Source organism: Phocoena sinus, chromosome 4, assembly GCF_008692025.1.
Source record: "Phocoena sinus isolate mPhoSin1 chromosome 4, mPhoSin1.pri, whole genome shotgun sequence".
Classification (NCBI taxonomy): Eukaryota; Metazoa; Chordata; class Mammalia; order Artiodactyla; family Phocoenidae; genus Phocoena; species Phocoena sinus.
This window is the reverse complement of record NC_045766.1, coordinates 137,808,231-137,822,327: the sequence shown is the minus strand read 5'-3', so window position 1 is coordinate 137,822,327 and position 14,097 is coordinate 137,808,231. Positions and strand designations below refer to the sequence as shown.

The 14,097-nt window shown below is 38.2% G+C and overlaps 1 protein-coding gene across 12 annotated transcripts in view; it reads right to left on the bottom strand.

Moving 5' to 3' along the window:
- Positions 1–14,097, bottom strand: part of TTC3 (tetratricopeptide repeat domain 3) — a 140,628-nt gene that overhangs the window by 48,674 nt on the left and 77,857 nt on the right. For all 12 annotated transcript variants that reach the window (XM_032629851.1, XM_032629854.1, XM_032629860.1 and 9 more), the window contains 5 exons: positions 13,439–13,765; positions 11,054–11,305; positions 8,269–8,315; positions 7,234–7,290; positions 6,149–6,222 (listed from right to left, as the gene is read on the bottom strand). In XM_032629851.1, the coding sequence (XP_032485742.1) occupies positions 6,149–6,222; positions 7,234–7,290; positions 8,269–8,315; positions 11,054–11,305; positions 13,439–13,765 (757 nt within the window). The remainder of the gene's footprint in view (positions 1–6,148; positions 6,223–7,233; positions 7,291–8,268; positions 8,316–11,053; positions 11,306–13,438; positions 13,766–14,097) is intronic.

Here is a 14,097-nt window from a genome sequence, read left to right as displayed (position 1 = left end):
ACCCACTGGAGTGAAGGTTCTGAGCCCCACGCCAGGCTTTCCATCCTGGGGGTCTGGCAACAGGAGGAGGAATTCCTAGAGAATCAGACTTTGAGGCTGGCAGGATTTGACTATAGGACTTTGACAGGACTCGGGGAAACAGAAACTCCACTCTTGGAGGGCACATACAAAGTACTGTGCGCATCGGGACCCAGGGGAAGGAGAACTGACCCACAGGAGACTGAACCAGACCTACCCGCTGGTGTTGGAGGGTCTCCTGCAGAGGTGGGGGGTGGCTGTGGCTCACCGTGGGGACAAGGACACTGGCAGCAGAAGTTCTGGGAAGTACTCCTTGGCGTGAGCCCTCCCAGAGTCCGCCATTAGCCCCACCGAAGAGCCCGGGTAGGCTCCAGTGTTGCATCGCCTCAGGCCAAAAAACCAACAGGAAGGGAAGCCAGCTCCACCCATCATCAGACAGGCAGATTAAAGTTTTGCCGAGCTCTGCCCACCAGAGCAACACCCGGCTCTACCCATCACCAGTCCCTCCCATCAGGAAGCTAGCACAAGCCTCTTAGATAGCCTCATCCACCAGAGGGCAGACAGCAGAAGCAAGAACTACAACCCTGCAGCCTGTGGAACAAAAACCACATTCACAGAAAGATAGACAAGATGAAAAGGCAGAGGGCTATGTGCCAGATGAAGGAACAAGATAAAACCCCAGAAAACAGCTAAATGAAGTGGAGACAGGCAACCTTCCAGAAAAAGAATTCAGAATAATGACAGTGAAGATGATCCACGACCTTGGAAAAAGAATGGAGGCAAAGATGGAGAAGATGCAAGAAATGTTTAACAAAGACTTAGAAGAATTAAAGAACAAACACCTAGAAGAATTAAAGGACAAACAAAAAAATGAACAATACAATAACTGAAATGAAAAATACACTAGAAGGAATCAACAGTGGAATAACTGAGGCAGAACAATGGATAAGTGACCTGGAAGACAGAATGGTGGAATTAACTGCCACGGAACAGAATAAAGAAGAAAGAATGAAAAGAAATGAAGACATCCTAAGAGACCTCTGGGACAACATTAACTGCAACAACATTCGCATTATAGGGGTCCCAGAAGGAGAAGAGAGAGAGAAAGCACCTGAGAAAATATCTGAAGAGATTACAGGTGAAAACATCCCTAACATGGGAAAGGAAATAGCCACCCAAGTCCAGGAAGCGCAGAGAGTCCCAGGCAGGATAAACCCAAGAAGAAACACGCCGAGACACATAGTAACCAAATTGACAAAAACTAAAGACAAAGAAAAATTCTTGAGAGCACCAAGGGAAAAACGACAAATAACATACAAGGGAACTCCCAATAAGGTTAACAGCTGATTTCTCAGCAAAAACTCTACAAGCCAGAAGGGAGTGGCATGATATATTTTAAATGATGAAAGGGAAGAACCTACAACCAAGATTATTCTACCCAGCAAGGATCTCATTCAGATTCCATGGCGAAATCAAAAGCTTTACAGACAAGCAAAATCTAAGAGAATCCACCAAACCAGCTCTACAACAAATGCTAAAGGAACTTCTCTAAGTGGGAAACACAAGAGAAGAAAAGGACCTACAAAAACAAACCCATAACAATTAAGAAAATGGTAATAGGAACATACATATCGAGAATTACCTTAAACGTGAATGGATTAAATGCTCCAACCAAAAGACACAGGCTTGCTGAATGGATACAAAAACAAGACCCATATTACATGCTGTCTACAAGAGACCCACTTGAGACCTAGGGACACATACAGACTGAAAGTGGGGATGGAAAAAGATATTCCATGCAAATGGAAATCAAAAGAAAGCTGGAGTAACAATACTCATCAGATTAAATAGACTTTAAAATAAAGAATGTTACAAGAAACAAGGAAGGACACTACATACTGATCAAGGGATCAATCCAAGACGAAGATATAACAATTATAAATATATACGCACCCAACATAGGAGCACCTCAATACATGAGGCAACTGCTAACAACTATAAAAGAGGAAATCGACTGTAACACAATAATAGTGGGGGACTTTGACACCTCGCTTACACCAATGGACAGATCATCCAAACGGAAGATTAATAAGGAAACACAAGCTTTAAATGACACAACAGACCAGACAGATTTAATTGACAATTGATATTTATAGGACATTTCATCCAAAAACAGATTACACTTTCTTCTCAAGTGCACACGGAACATTCTCCAGGATAGAACACATCTTGGGTCACAAATCAAGCCTCAGTAAATTTAAGAAAACTGAAATCATATCAAGCATCTTTTCTGACCACAATGCTATGAGATTAGAAATCAATTACAGGGAAAAAAATGTAAAAAACACAAACACATGGAGGCTAAACAATATGTTAATAAGTAACCAAGAGATCACTGGAGAAATGAAAGAGGAAATCAGAAAATACCTAGAGACAAATGACAATGAAAACACGATGATCCAAAACAATGGGATGCAGCAAAAGCAGTTCTAAGAGGGAAGTCTACAGCAACAAAATCCTAACTCAAGAAACAAAAAATATCTCAAATAAACAATCTAACCTTACACCTAAATGAACTAGAGACAGAAGAACAAACAAAACCCAAAGTTAGTAGAAGGAAAGAAATCATAAAGATCAGAGCAGAAATAAATGAAATAGAAACAAAGAAAACAATAGCAAAGATCAATAAAAGTAAAAGACGGTTCTTTGAGAAGATAAACAAAATTGATAAACCATTAGCCAGACTCATCAAGAAAAAGAGGGAGAGGACTCAAATCATTAAAATTAGAAATGAAAAAGGAGAAGTTACAACAGACACCGCAGAAATGCACAGCATCCTAAGAGACTACTACAAGCAACTTCATGCCAATAAAACGGACAACCTGGAAGAAATGGACCAATATTTAGAAAGGCATCACCTTCCAACACTTAACCAGGAAGAAATAGAAAATATGGACAGACCAATCACAAGTAATGAAATTGAAACTGTGATTAAAAATCTTTCAACAAACAAAAGTCCAGAACCAGATGGCTTCACAGGTGAATTCTATCAAACACTTAGAGAACAGCTAACACCCACCCTTCTCAAACTCTTCCAAAAAATTGCAGAGGAAGGAACACTCCCATACTCATTCTATGAGGCCACCATCTCCCTGATATGGAAACCAGACAAAGATACTACAAAAAAAGAAAATTACAGACCAATAGCACTGATGAATATAGATGCAAAAATCCTCAACAAAATACTAGCAAACAGAATCCAACAACACATTAAAAGAATCATACACGATGATCAAGTAGGATTTATCCCAGGGATGCAAGGATTTTTCAATATATGCAAATCAATCAATGTGATACACCATATTAACAAACTGAAGAAGAAAAACCATATGATGGGCATAGAGAGAACCTACCTCAGCATAATAAAGGCCATATATGACAAACCCACAGCAAACACCATTCTCAATGGTGAAAAACTGAAAGCATTTCCTCTAAGATCAGGAACAAGACAAGGATGTTCACTCTCGCCATGATTATTCAACATAGTTTTGGAAGTCCTAGCCACGGCAATCAGAGAAGAAAAAAAATAAAAGGAATACAAATTGGAAAAGAAGAAGTAAAACTGTCACTGTTTGCAGATGGCATGATACTATAAATAGAGAATCCTAAAGATGCCACCAGAAAACTACTAGAACTAATCAATGAATTTGGTAAAGTTGCAGGATACAAAATTAATGCACAGAAATCTCTTGCATTCCTATACACTAATGATGAACAATCTGAAAGAGAAATTAAGGAAAGACTCCCATTTACCACTGCAAAAAAAAGAATAAAATACCTAGGAATAAACCTACCTAGGGAGACAAAAGACCTGTATGCAGAAAACTATAAGACACTGATGAAAGAAATTAAAGATGATACAAACAGATGGAGAGATATACCATGTTCTTGGACTGGAAGAATCAACATTGTGAAAATGACTATACTATCCAAAGAAATCTACAGATTCAATGCAATCCCTATCAAATTACCAATGGCATTTTCTACAGAACTAGAACAAAAAGTCTTAAAATTTGTATGGAGACACAAAAGACCCTGAATAGCCAAAGCAGTCTTGAGCGAAAAAAAAGGAGCTGGAGGAATCAAACTTCCTGACTTCAGACTACAGTACAAAGCTACACTAATCAAGACAATATGGTACTGGCACAAAAACAGACATATAGATCAATGGAACACGATAGAAAGCCCAAAGGTAAACCCATGCACCTATGGTTAACTAATCTATGACAAAGGAGGCAAGGATATACAATGCAGAAAAGACAGTCTCTTCAATAAGTGGTGCTGGGAAAACTGGCCAGCTCCATGTAAAAGAATGAAATTAGAACACTCCCTAACACCATACACAAAAATAAACTCAAAATGGATTCGAGACCTAAATATAAGACTGCACACTATAAAACTCTTAGAGGAAAACATAGGAAGAACACTCTGATGTAAATCACAGCAAGATCTTTTTTGATCCACCTTCTAGAGTAATGGAAAGAAAAACAAAAATAAATAAATGGGACCCAATGAAACTTAAAAGCCTTCTGCAAAGCAAAGGAAACTACAAACAAGACGAAAAGACAATCCTCAGAATGGGAGAAAGTACTGTCAAACAAATCAATGGACAAAGGATTAATCTCCAAAGTACATAAACAGCTCATACAGCTCAATATTAAAAAAACAAACAACCCAATCCAAAAATTGGCAGAAGACCTAAATAGACAGTTCTCCGAAGAAGACATACAGATGGCCAAGAAGCACATGAAAAGCTGCTCAACATCACTAATTATCAGAGAAATGCAAATCAAAACTACCATGAGGTATCACCTCACACTGGTTAGAATGGGCATCACCAAAAATCTACAAACAGCAAATGCTGGAGAGGGTGTGGAGAAAAGGGAACCCTCTTGCACTGTTGGTGGGAATGTAAATTGATACAGCCACTATGGAGAACAGTATGGAGGTTCCTTAAAAAACTAAAAATAGAACTACCATACGACCCAGCAATCCCACTACTGGGCATATGCCCAGAGAAAACCATAATTCAAAAAGACACATGCACCCCAATGTTCACTGCAGCACTATTTACAATAGCCAGGTCATGGAAGCAACCTAAATGCCCATCGACAGATAAATGGATACAGAAGATGTTGCACGTATATACAATGGAATATTACTCAGCCATAAAAACGAGCAAACTTGGGTCATTTGTAGAGACGTGGATGGATCTAGAGACTGTCATACAGAGTGAAATAAGTCGGAAAGAGAAAAACAAATATCGTATATTAATGCATATATGTGGAACCTAGAAAAATGGTACAGATGAACCGGTTTGCAGGGCAGAAACTGAGACACAGATGTAGAGAACAAACAAGTATGGACACCAAGGGGGTAAAGTGGCAGGGGGGTGGTGGTGTGATGAATTGGGAGATTGGAATTGACATGTATACACTAATATGTATAAAATGGGTAACTAATAAGAACCTGCTGTATAAAAAAATAAGTAAAATAAAATTCAAAAAAAGTGGATAGTAATAATATAACTTTAAAAATAAATTAATTTAATTTAAAAAAAAAGAAATGTGGGGGGAAAAATTTTGTGGGTTTTTGGTCCATATAGAAATATGATATAAAAAGGTCACTACTTCTCACTAGTTTTATTTGTCTATTTGTCTCTTGAAAACTCAGTTTCAACAACCAGCTACCACTGGAAATCACTAACATCTAAGGTTAAACCACAACATCATTTATAGCCTCCAAAACATCTTCCTAGTAATTATCAACAGGACATTCTCTTCACTGAATATTTTAAAGAATATTTTCTAGGATCTTCCCACAGTATCTTGCACATAGTAGGTTCTCAAACTTATCAAATGAAGGTCATCAGCCCTGTGATTTTAATGCAGTTTATATGAATTCTTAAGACTGACAGGCCACACTATAAATTCAACCATGAGGGGTCACATCAGGTTGTCATTAATAGATGCACATCTTTAGAGAAGTTAGGGAAATAAAACACAAGTTTAAAGTACATTAATACCACTTTTAAGTTCAAATAAAGCAAAAATTTTCAGACTGTACTTACTTATGGTCTTCACCTGAAGTGACAGTCTCATTATTTGGTGCGACTGAAGTGGTTCCAGACCCAACTAACATAGGCTGGTTTAAAAGACAGAAAAATGACAAGGATTTTCCACCTTAAAATCACCACTAAAACTGATGAATGCTTACATAAATAAATATGCATACAAACTGCCAATATATATGACTGATCTAAATTTTCTTGTGAATAGGAACATACAGTAATAAAACTTTCAACAGCCAAAAATAGGCACAAATTAACATTTAGGTAGCTTCTAATGCTCTAAAATTTTTTTTATTATCACTGTTTAAACTCTCATTTTAGATAAACTAAAGACATATAGTCAAAGATAAAAAGTTTTATTGGAACTTATAAGCTGCTCTCATCCTCCCCTAGTATTTGTTCACTTTTTCAACCCCTGCCCCCTATTTGATCCCCCAAATACATGAGAGCCACGAAGAACCCACCATAAAATTTAAAAATAATGCCCTAGTTATCTCATGTGCCTGAAGCAGAGCTTTTGGTGAGAGGAAGGAAGGGAGCCTTTCAATTCTGAGATTCTGTCATGATGATTAGTATTCAGTATCTTTATTTTGAATGTTTTAGATAATAATTCTATTAGTTATTAATAATAGGTATCATGTCTTGTCATACAGATAATGACACTAAGGCACAAGGAAGTCAAATAACTTGCCCAAGGTCGCACAGATAATAAAAATAATAACAACTGGTAGAACCAAGATAAGAACCCAGGTCTGCCTGATCCCAAAGCAGCCTTGGTCACATTGCTCTGTGACCAGCCATACAAAGTCCTACATTATGACAATGATTTCACTAGGAAATATCTAGAAAATAAAAAGGACAATAAAGATAAAGAGTCTCTTTCAAGAATTACTTATATATGACATGAACCTTAAACTTCCTCAAAATGTAGAAGACTGCCAAAACATCTTTAGACGAAAGCCTAGAAATTCTTTCTCTACAAAATACTTCAAAATATCCCAAGAACTGGTTAATTCTTATTTATATTTATTTATATATTCAATTAATTATTTTGGACAAGAATCAATACAGAAAATACTCCATACCTTTGAATCTTTTGGCTTCTTTTTCTTGCCTTTGTTTTTTATCTTGGTAGAATTAAACTAAAACATAAAAATTATTGAACATTCATATAACAGCATTATGAAGCTGCCATATATTATAAAGATACCATACTGATTTTCATAGACTAGTCCTAAGCTGAAGTACATGAAATGTTTAACAAAAATTAACACTATAGTGTGTTAAGCCCTAGTGTTTTGATTTATAATAGAAAATAAGAAAAAGTTAAATGATGCCTAATGCTATAACTAAAATTAAAGTGTTCCAACCTAACATGTACCCATTTTAAACAAGGTTTATGTCATTTCAAGGAATTAATCAGACTTATTAAGTAATTCCAGTTATATGCTGATCAAATTTTAATGATTTTCCTTTTACTAAACCAAACTCAACATTCTACAGCTGGCCAGACACCAGGGCACAAACAATGAATTCAGAAGAAGCATTTACTTCCCATGGGCTATGTCAGCTGTGTTTCTACAGTTAGCCAGACAGTGTCTAACAGAGTGGGCTAAGACAAAGTTTCAAGTATAGATGACTTGATCCTAAAAATCAGTAAACAAGTATCTTTCTGACTGAAAACTGCCACAAACTACTAAGGAAGACAACTCCGGAATTATTTTAACTTAAGCTCAATTGTAAGCCACTCAAAGCAAAGTCCATTTGTTTTCCTTACAGAACAAAACATTGCAATTTTAATCATTACAGATAACGTTTCATTTTTATGCCAGCAGATGACTCAAGAACTCCTTTCCTGTATCTGTGATTAACATTTTTTAGTTGTGAAAACTTATGGACATTGTCTAATTTAAACTTCAGAGTGTGCTGACTGTTGTTCCAATTCCAAGAGGAAGACTGGGATTAACTTTCTAAGGAAATCGTACACGTTATCCAGAAGTCCTCAAGAGTTGGTTCTGGAGCGCCTCTTGAGATGTAAACGAACACTGGCCTGGGTCCTCCTCTCTTCCTTCGGCTGACGTGAATTAGAACGTAACATTGAAAGTGATCAGATAACTTACCGGCACATCACCACTGTCCTGTCTCCTTAACACAATGCAGCGGCTGTCTGTAGGGAGATACAGATGGTTTTGTGAGGAAACAAAATGTTTATATTGCCATAGGATACACTAAAGCCTTAAAGAAAACCACCCCAGATACTACTAACATCCACTATGTTCTACTCCTTATTTGGCTTTGACGTAAGTTTAGCTTAGAAACCAAGAGCAAAATGGCTAACTCATCGGAAAACCAACTACAAAGAACCACAAAATTTCAATCCAATTCAGCATAATTTGACTGCTTTCTAGGCACCGAACTCTATGCTAGGTGCAGGGAATACAGAAATGTATAGAGAAGTCCCTGCCATCGATAACCTCATGTTCTGCAAGCTACACAAAGAGGCAAACACCCATAGCTCAGTGTGCTAAATGCCACAGCAAATACAGTGGAAACAAGCTGACAGAATAATAAAGTCTTCAAGGGGAGTGGCCTGAGTCAGGGGTCAGGGAGGGATGTGGGGAGGAGGGGACTAGAACAAGTTAGACTTGAAATGGACAAGCAGAGGGGTGGGATGTGAGCAAGGAAAGCACAATGCAGGTTTGGACACAGTAGGAAGTGGGGTGTATATTCAGAGGGCAGATGGGGAGAGTGCTAATGAACCCAGACAGACAATGTGAATTCAATCTGTAGGCAAAATGAAGCAAGTGCTTCCCAAACAAAATACTTATAGGATCAGACAGATGTTCTAGAAGAGTCACTAACAGCAACATAAGAGAAAGATTTGGAGTAGGAGGGTCAGAAGCATGGAAACCAGTTTGGAGGCTACTGCAATCATGGAAAGATTATTAAGATCCTGGCCTAGGGAAGCGGAGGTAGACACGGAAGGGCAGATCAAAAATACAGCTTATTTGAATTGGCAACAATCTAGACATGGGGTAACAGGCAAGAGGAAGGGTGGAGACCAGTTTCAGAGTTTTCCTGCTTAAAAACAATATTAAAACGTTATTATCTGAGATAACCAGGAAAAACAGGTCTCTAGAGATACAAGTGGCTTAAGCCATATTGCTCTTAATGGGTCTCTTGGCCATCTACACAGAAATTCCAACAGGGAAATACGCATGCAGGATCCAGGAGAGTTTGGGTCTCCCAATTATCACAGCATTGGTGATATTATTGAGTACTCTTATTTACAAGATCAGTGGATTTTGAAGTTTTAAGAAATACAGTCATTCCTTTAAATGAAAGGAGACAAAATTGAAAATGTCTGGGATGAGGGTGAGAGGCACAAGTAGTGAACTTGAAAATCTGTTGGCTGGTCATTTGGCTGGTCATTTGGCTGGTGGCTTCCAACCCTATGACTAAAAGCAGAGAAATAGTCACAACTGGATGGACTGTATATTTTAGGTATAGAACACAAGAATCAGGGAAAACACATAATGAGAGGGTTGGGTCCTTTTTAGTTATCTCGTGTGATCCAAACATGCATTGAGTTTTGTAAGCTTAGTCCCAGAACAGCGTTTTATTACCAGCAGCAGCAAACTGAAGGCAATAAATTCAGGCTATCAAGAAGCATGTCACCTCCAGTCATGAAGCAGTGTCCTAGGAAAATAAAGTCACCTATATTTGAGAACCACAACAAAAGTAAGCTTTTCGGTTCCTTATACTGCATTTGAACTTCATAATGCATAACATTTTTGTACAAGGCCAGACCTTTTCATGTACCCTTTAAAACAAATGGCACAAAATTTGAAAGTCTAACTCCTCACAATATATAAGCAGACTTCTGATGCTAAGGGAAAAGGTGGGGGCAGGGGCGAGCCGTTATCCTAAGAGATACACGCAGTACCAAAGACAAGAAATTTAAATTAATCTAGAATCTAAGAATATTAAAATTTTGAACAAAACAGAATCACACAGATCACTGGCTCCAATTCCTCATTTTAATGATGAAGAAACTAACGTTCAAGAGAAGTTAAAGAATTAACTACTAGTTAACCTATTCTGCCAAACTGGACTCCATGCCATTATCCAAGCAGCCCCCTCAAGTCCCCTCCCACCCTGTCTCTAATTCTGGATGTCAACCTGTCAAATTCCACCTCCATGTTCAAAGCTGGACTTGGACTCTACCCCTGCACCAAGGCTTTCCTCCTCCCCGAGAACACCTCAGCACTTTTTCTGGTCCTCTCTTCTCCCATATTACAGTTATCTGTATATTCATTTTACTGCCTTTTCTGAAACATAAGGTCCTTGAGGGCAGAGACTAGCGTCAGCATTTCTGAATTCCTTGTTAACACCTAGCACAGGGCCTTGAAGCAGGAGTAAAAGAAAGTTTCTAATTAATTGAGTTAGGGAAGTAGCTGGGCCACAGCCTACTTTTCTTGACTCCCAGCTCTAGGCTCTTCCCACTACGATACACATTCTATCTGTTCTAGATTCTGCAAGCATCACCTACTTCTGCAGGCCAATGTTTTCTTGAATGCTACAAACCAAGCCATTTCCTAAGAAATTCCATCCCTTTGATATACAATCTCTGCCACGACACTGTGAAAATACCTACGATGAGAATAGTATGGTGTACAGTCCGTGTAATGTATCCATCCGAATATCTCTACAACACTTAACTCCACAGAGTAAGAAGGCTTTATGACATTTAAAAAAAAAATCACTATTCTTAACATTAATTTCCCCAAATAAGCCAGCTGTACCATAATAATTTTCATTATTTTCTTTAAGTATTTAAGTAAGCTAGATCCTTTGGAGATTTTTTTCTAAGATTAGATATAAACTGAAACTCAGTCCACATACCCATTATATCAAAGAATTCATCCAAAGCATTCTGCAGTGCTGGGAACTTGTCTCTGTGTTCTTCCAGCAGCCATATTAAACATCGCGCTTCCTTCAATGACGCTGGCTCACAGAAATAATCAAGCTGCTTTCCTTCTATAGAGCCTAGTTTATGACCATATTTCTCATTCCAGAGAAAAGTCATGATGCTAAAATCAAGCTCCTTAAGAGCAGCCCCATAACGAGAAAAAAAAGGTCCTGTGGCATCTAAGCCTATAATAAAAACAAAACCCAAGTCAGAAGGGGAAAATTATTTGCTGTAAAATCACATTCAGTTTCACATCTCTGAAAGCAGTTCTACTACAGTTTGCTTACATTTTCAGTGAAAACATTCAAATAATTGAGAACGAACTTGTTCAAGCTATTATGCATTTTAGAAACACCATTTTACATTAATATGTTAACTATAATAATTCTTATCTATTAGTTGAACAAGGTAGGCCAAAGGTTTCTATTAATATAGTTATTTTTATCAGACCTAGGAGATAAAATGAATTAAATGCCTTTAAAAGGCATTTTTAAAGGCATTAAATGCCTTTAAAAATATTACAATACCTTTTTCACTACTTCGCAATGATTTGCATTCCAATTAGCTTAATTCCAAATTGGAATTTGCATTCCAATTATTAAGCTGACAAGGTTTTACAATGCTTTTCTGCATATGCTCCATAAGAACAAAATACCAATAATATACAGAACTTGCCAAGTGCCTATAAAACAGAAAATGGGCGAACTCCTCACCCAACACTCAAGAACTACACCTTATCCCCCAAAACATCACGGCTCCTTACCCTCCTCACAAGATGCGAGGTGGTCACTATTCCCGCTTTTATCCCTCCCTTCTCCAACTCAGAAAAAGGGGTGGCTGCAACCTCACACGCCACTACTGAAAGGTGAACACCTGCTACCTACTAACACAGCCGCCAAAAAGCAAGGATTGGCTCTGTTCTCTCCCCCGACACACCTCTAACACAGGACGGATCACAGGTTCTCAGTCCGCAAATGAAGCAGATTGCCAAGTTAAAATTACCCTGGACAGCTGTTTCTTCCAGATGAAATAGTTAGCTTTGCAGAAGTCACGTTACATGAAAAATTAGTGTATTTAAACACCAGAATCAGGGATCACATAAAATACTCATACAAGGTTCAAGGGAATCAGCAAAATGAAGAAATACCACATTCACACCTCCATCTATGGCTCACATCAAAGCATGTGCTCGTTAAGGGGAAGGGAGCAGATCACACCTAGTACTGAAACGTTAACTCCCGCTCCCACTGCATGTAAACTAAGCTCTTTGTTAAATATAGCAGGTTAAAGTAAGACATAACTTTATAATTTACTTGTCTGATTGTCAGTAGACACTAACAGCAATCATCACTTAGGTGAAATTGTCCGGGGCCAGAAACCCATGGAGACGTATGCTCAACACAGCACCATTTAGTTAACGAACTACACCAAGCTGGCTGCCATCTTACTTCGTCTCTACTGACAGAAACATATCAGTATATTCTCTGAAACTCTGGAATTCTATCAGCTCCATGTCTCTAAGGCAGGTCAGGCAGGCTCTCTCTATAGACCGCTGCTGAAAGGGCCTGCCCTGCTGCGGCTCCCACTAGCCTTTTTACCCAGCAGGTGCCAAGTGAATCATCCACAGCACTAGGCAGCAGCCAACCTGGTCACCAGGACAAACAAGGCCCTGGTACCAGAAGAGATCACCATCTAGTTGAGTCAACAACTCTCTCTGCAGCTGCCTTCTGCAGTCCTTAGGTGGCTTTGGTCAAAGAGCCTGCTTGGGGGGTTCTTCCTCAACCGCATTAGGAAAATCAGGGCAGAGTACCAGAATTTTATGACCCTGTGATTCACAACACTGAAAGTCAACCCCAGGGTATTTCTCTCTTAATCCTTAGATACAGATTTGCCTCAGGTGATCCTAAGCAATTAGTTCCATCCACTCTTTCCTGGAAATTCTTCACTAAGGAATGTGACTACTAAACTGCACGATCCCATTGGGCACTCCCCAGCAGCTGACTCCAGGGGGTGCTATCTACCCATGGTTGTACCCAGTATTCACGTACTTTACACAAGGACAAATAGTTTTGCATAACATAGGACTGGATTTTCTTACTGACTGAACTTTCCTGTGTTTCTACCTTATACAAAAGCATATTGTAACCCATCCATAAAGTAACCTAAAAATTGTGAGTTGGGGGAAATAGCATTTTTAACCAAATTTGCGGTTCTACATTTTAAAAAAATCATAAATGATGATAGGAAAATGAAAAAGGATTCAGACGCCTACATTTATCCTTCCTATGAAACTGCATCTCTAGAATTAAGTGACGTACCAAAGCTATTAAGTTTTTGGATCCAGGTGGCTAATTTTGGTTCCACTTCTTTAAGTTCACTCAAAACATGCAGAAACACCCTTGTCTTTACTCTATTCTTTTCTTGAACCAAATGACAAATGACATAGTCCACTGCTTCATTCAGAAAATTTCTGCTAGAAAAACAGGTTGTGTAGTCTTCTGTGGTTAAAACCTTCCAAGAAAGCAACTCTTTGAGAAGCTTGGAAGTATTCAGTATCCCGGACTTAATCTTGTCAGCATACTGCTTTATGCACTGCAGAATTCTGTCATCAAGGAACTGGCAACTCTGAACACTGTCTACAGTTTCTACGGATAAATAACAGTGGTCAGTAAAAAGGAGAAAGAGCACTAATTTGCAAAAATATAAACTCAGAAAAAATTAACATAATATTACACAGCAATATAAAACATGACTCAGATGTATTCTTTATGTTGTTTTAAATAGCCTAAGAAATTTTAAATTAGGAATATAAATATTTAACACCTTTAAAAGGTATGAAAATTCACATTAAATTGAACATATCAAGTACCTTATTTCCTTCACTTGTACCACTCATCTAAAAATCCTAACTGAGCCTCATCAACTACCCAAACTTTATATTCAGTAAATATGTTTCATGCATGAATGCAAAAGGTTT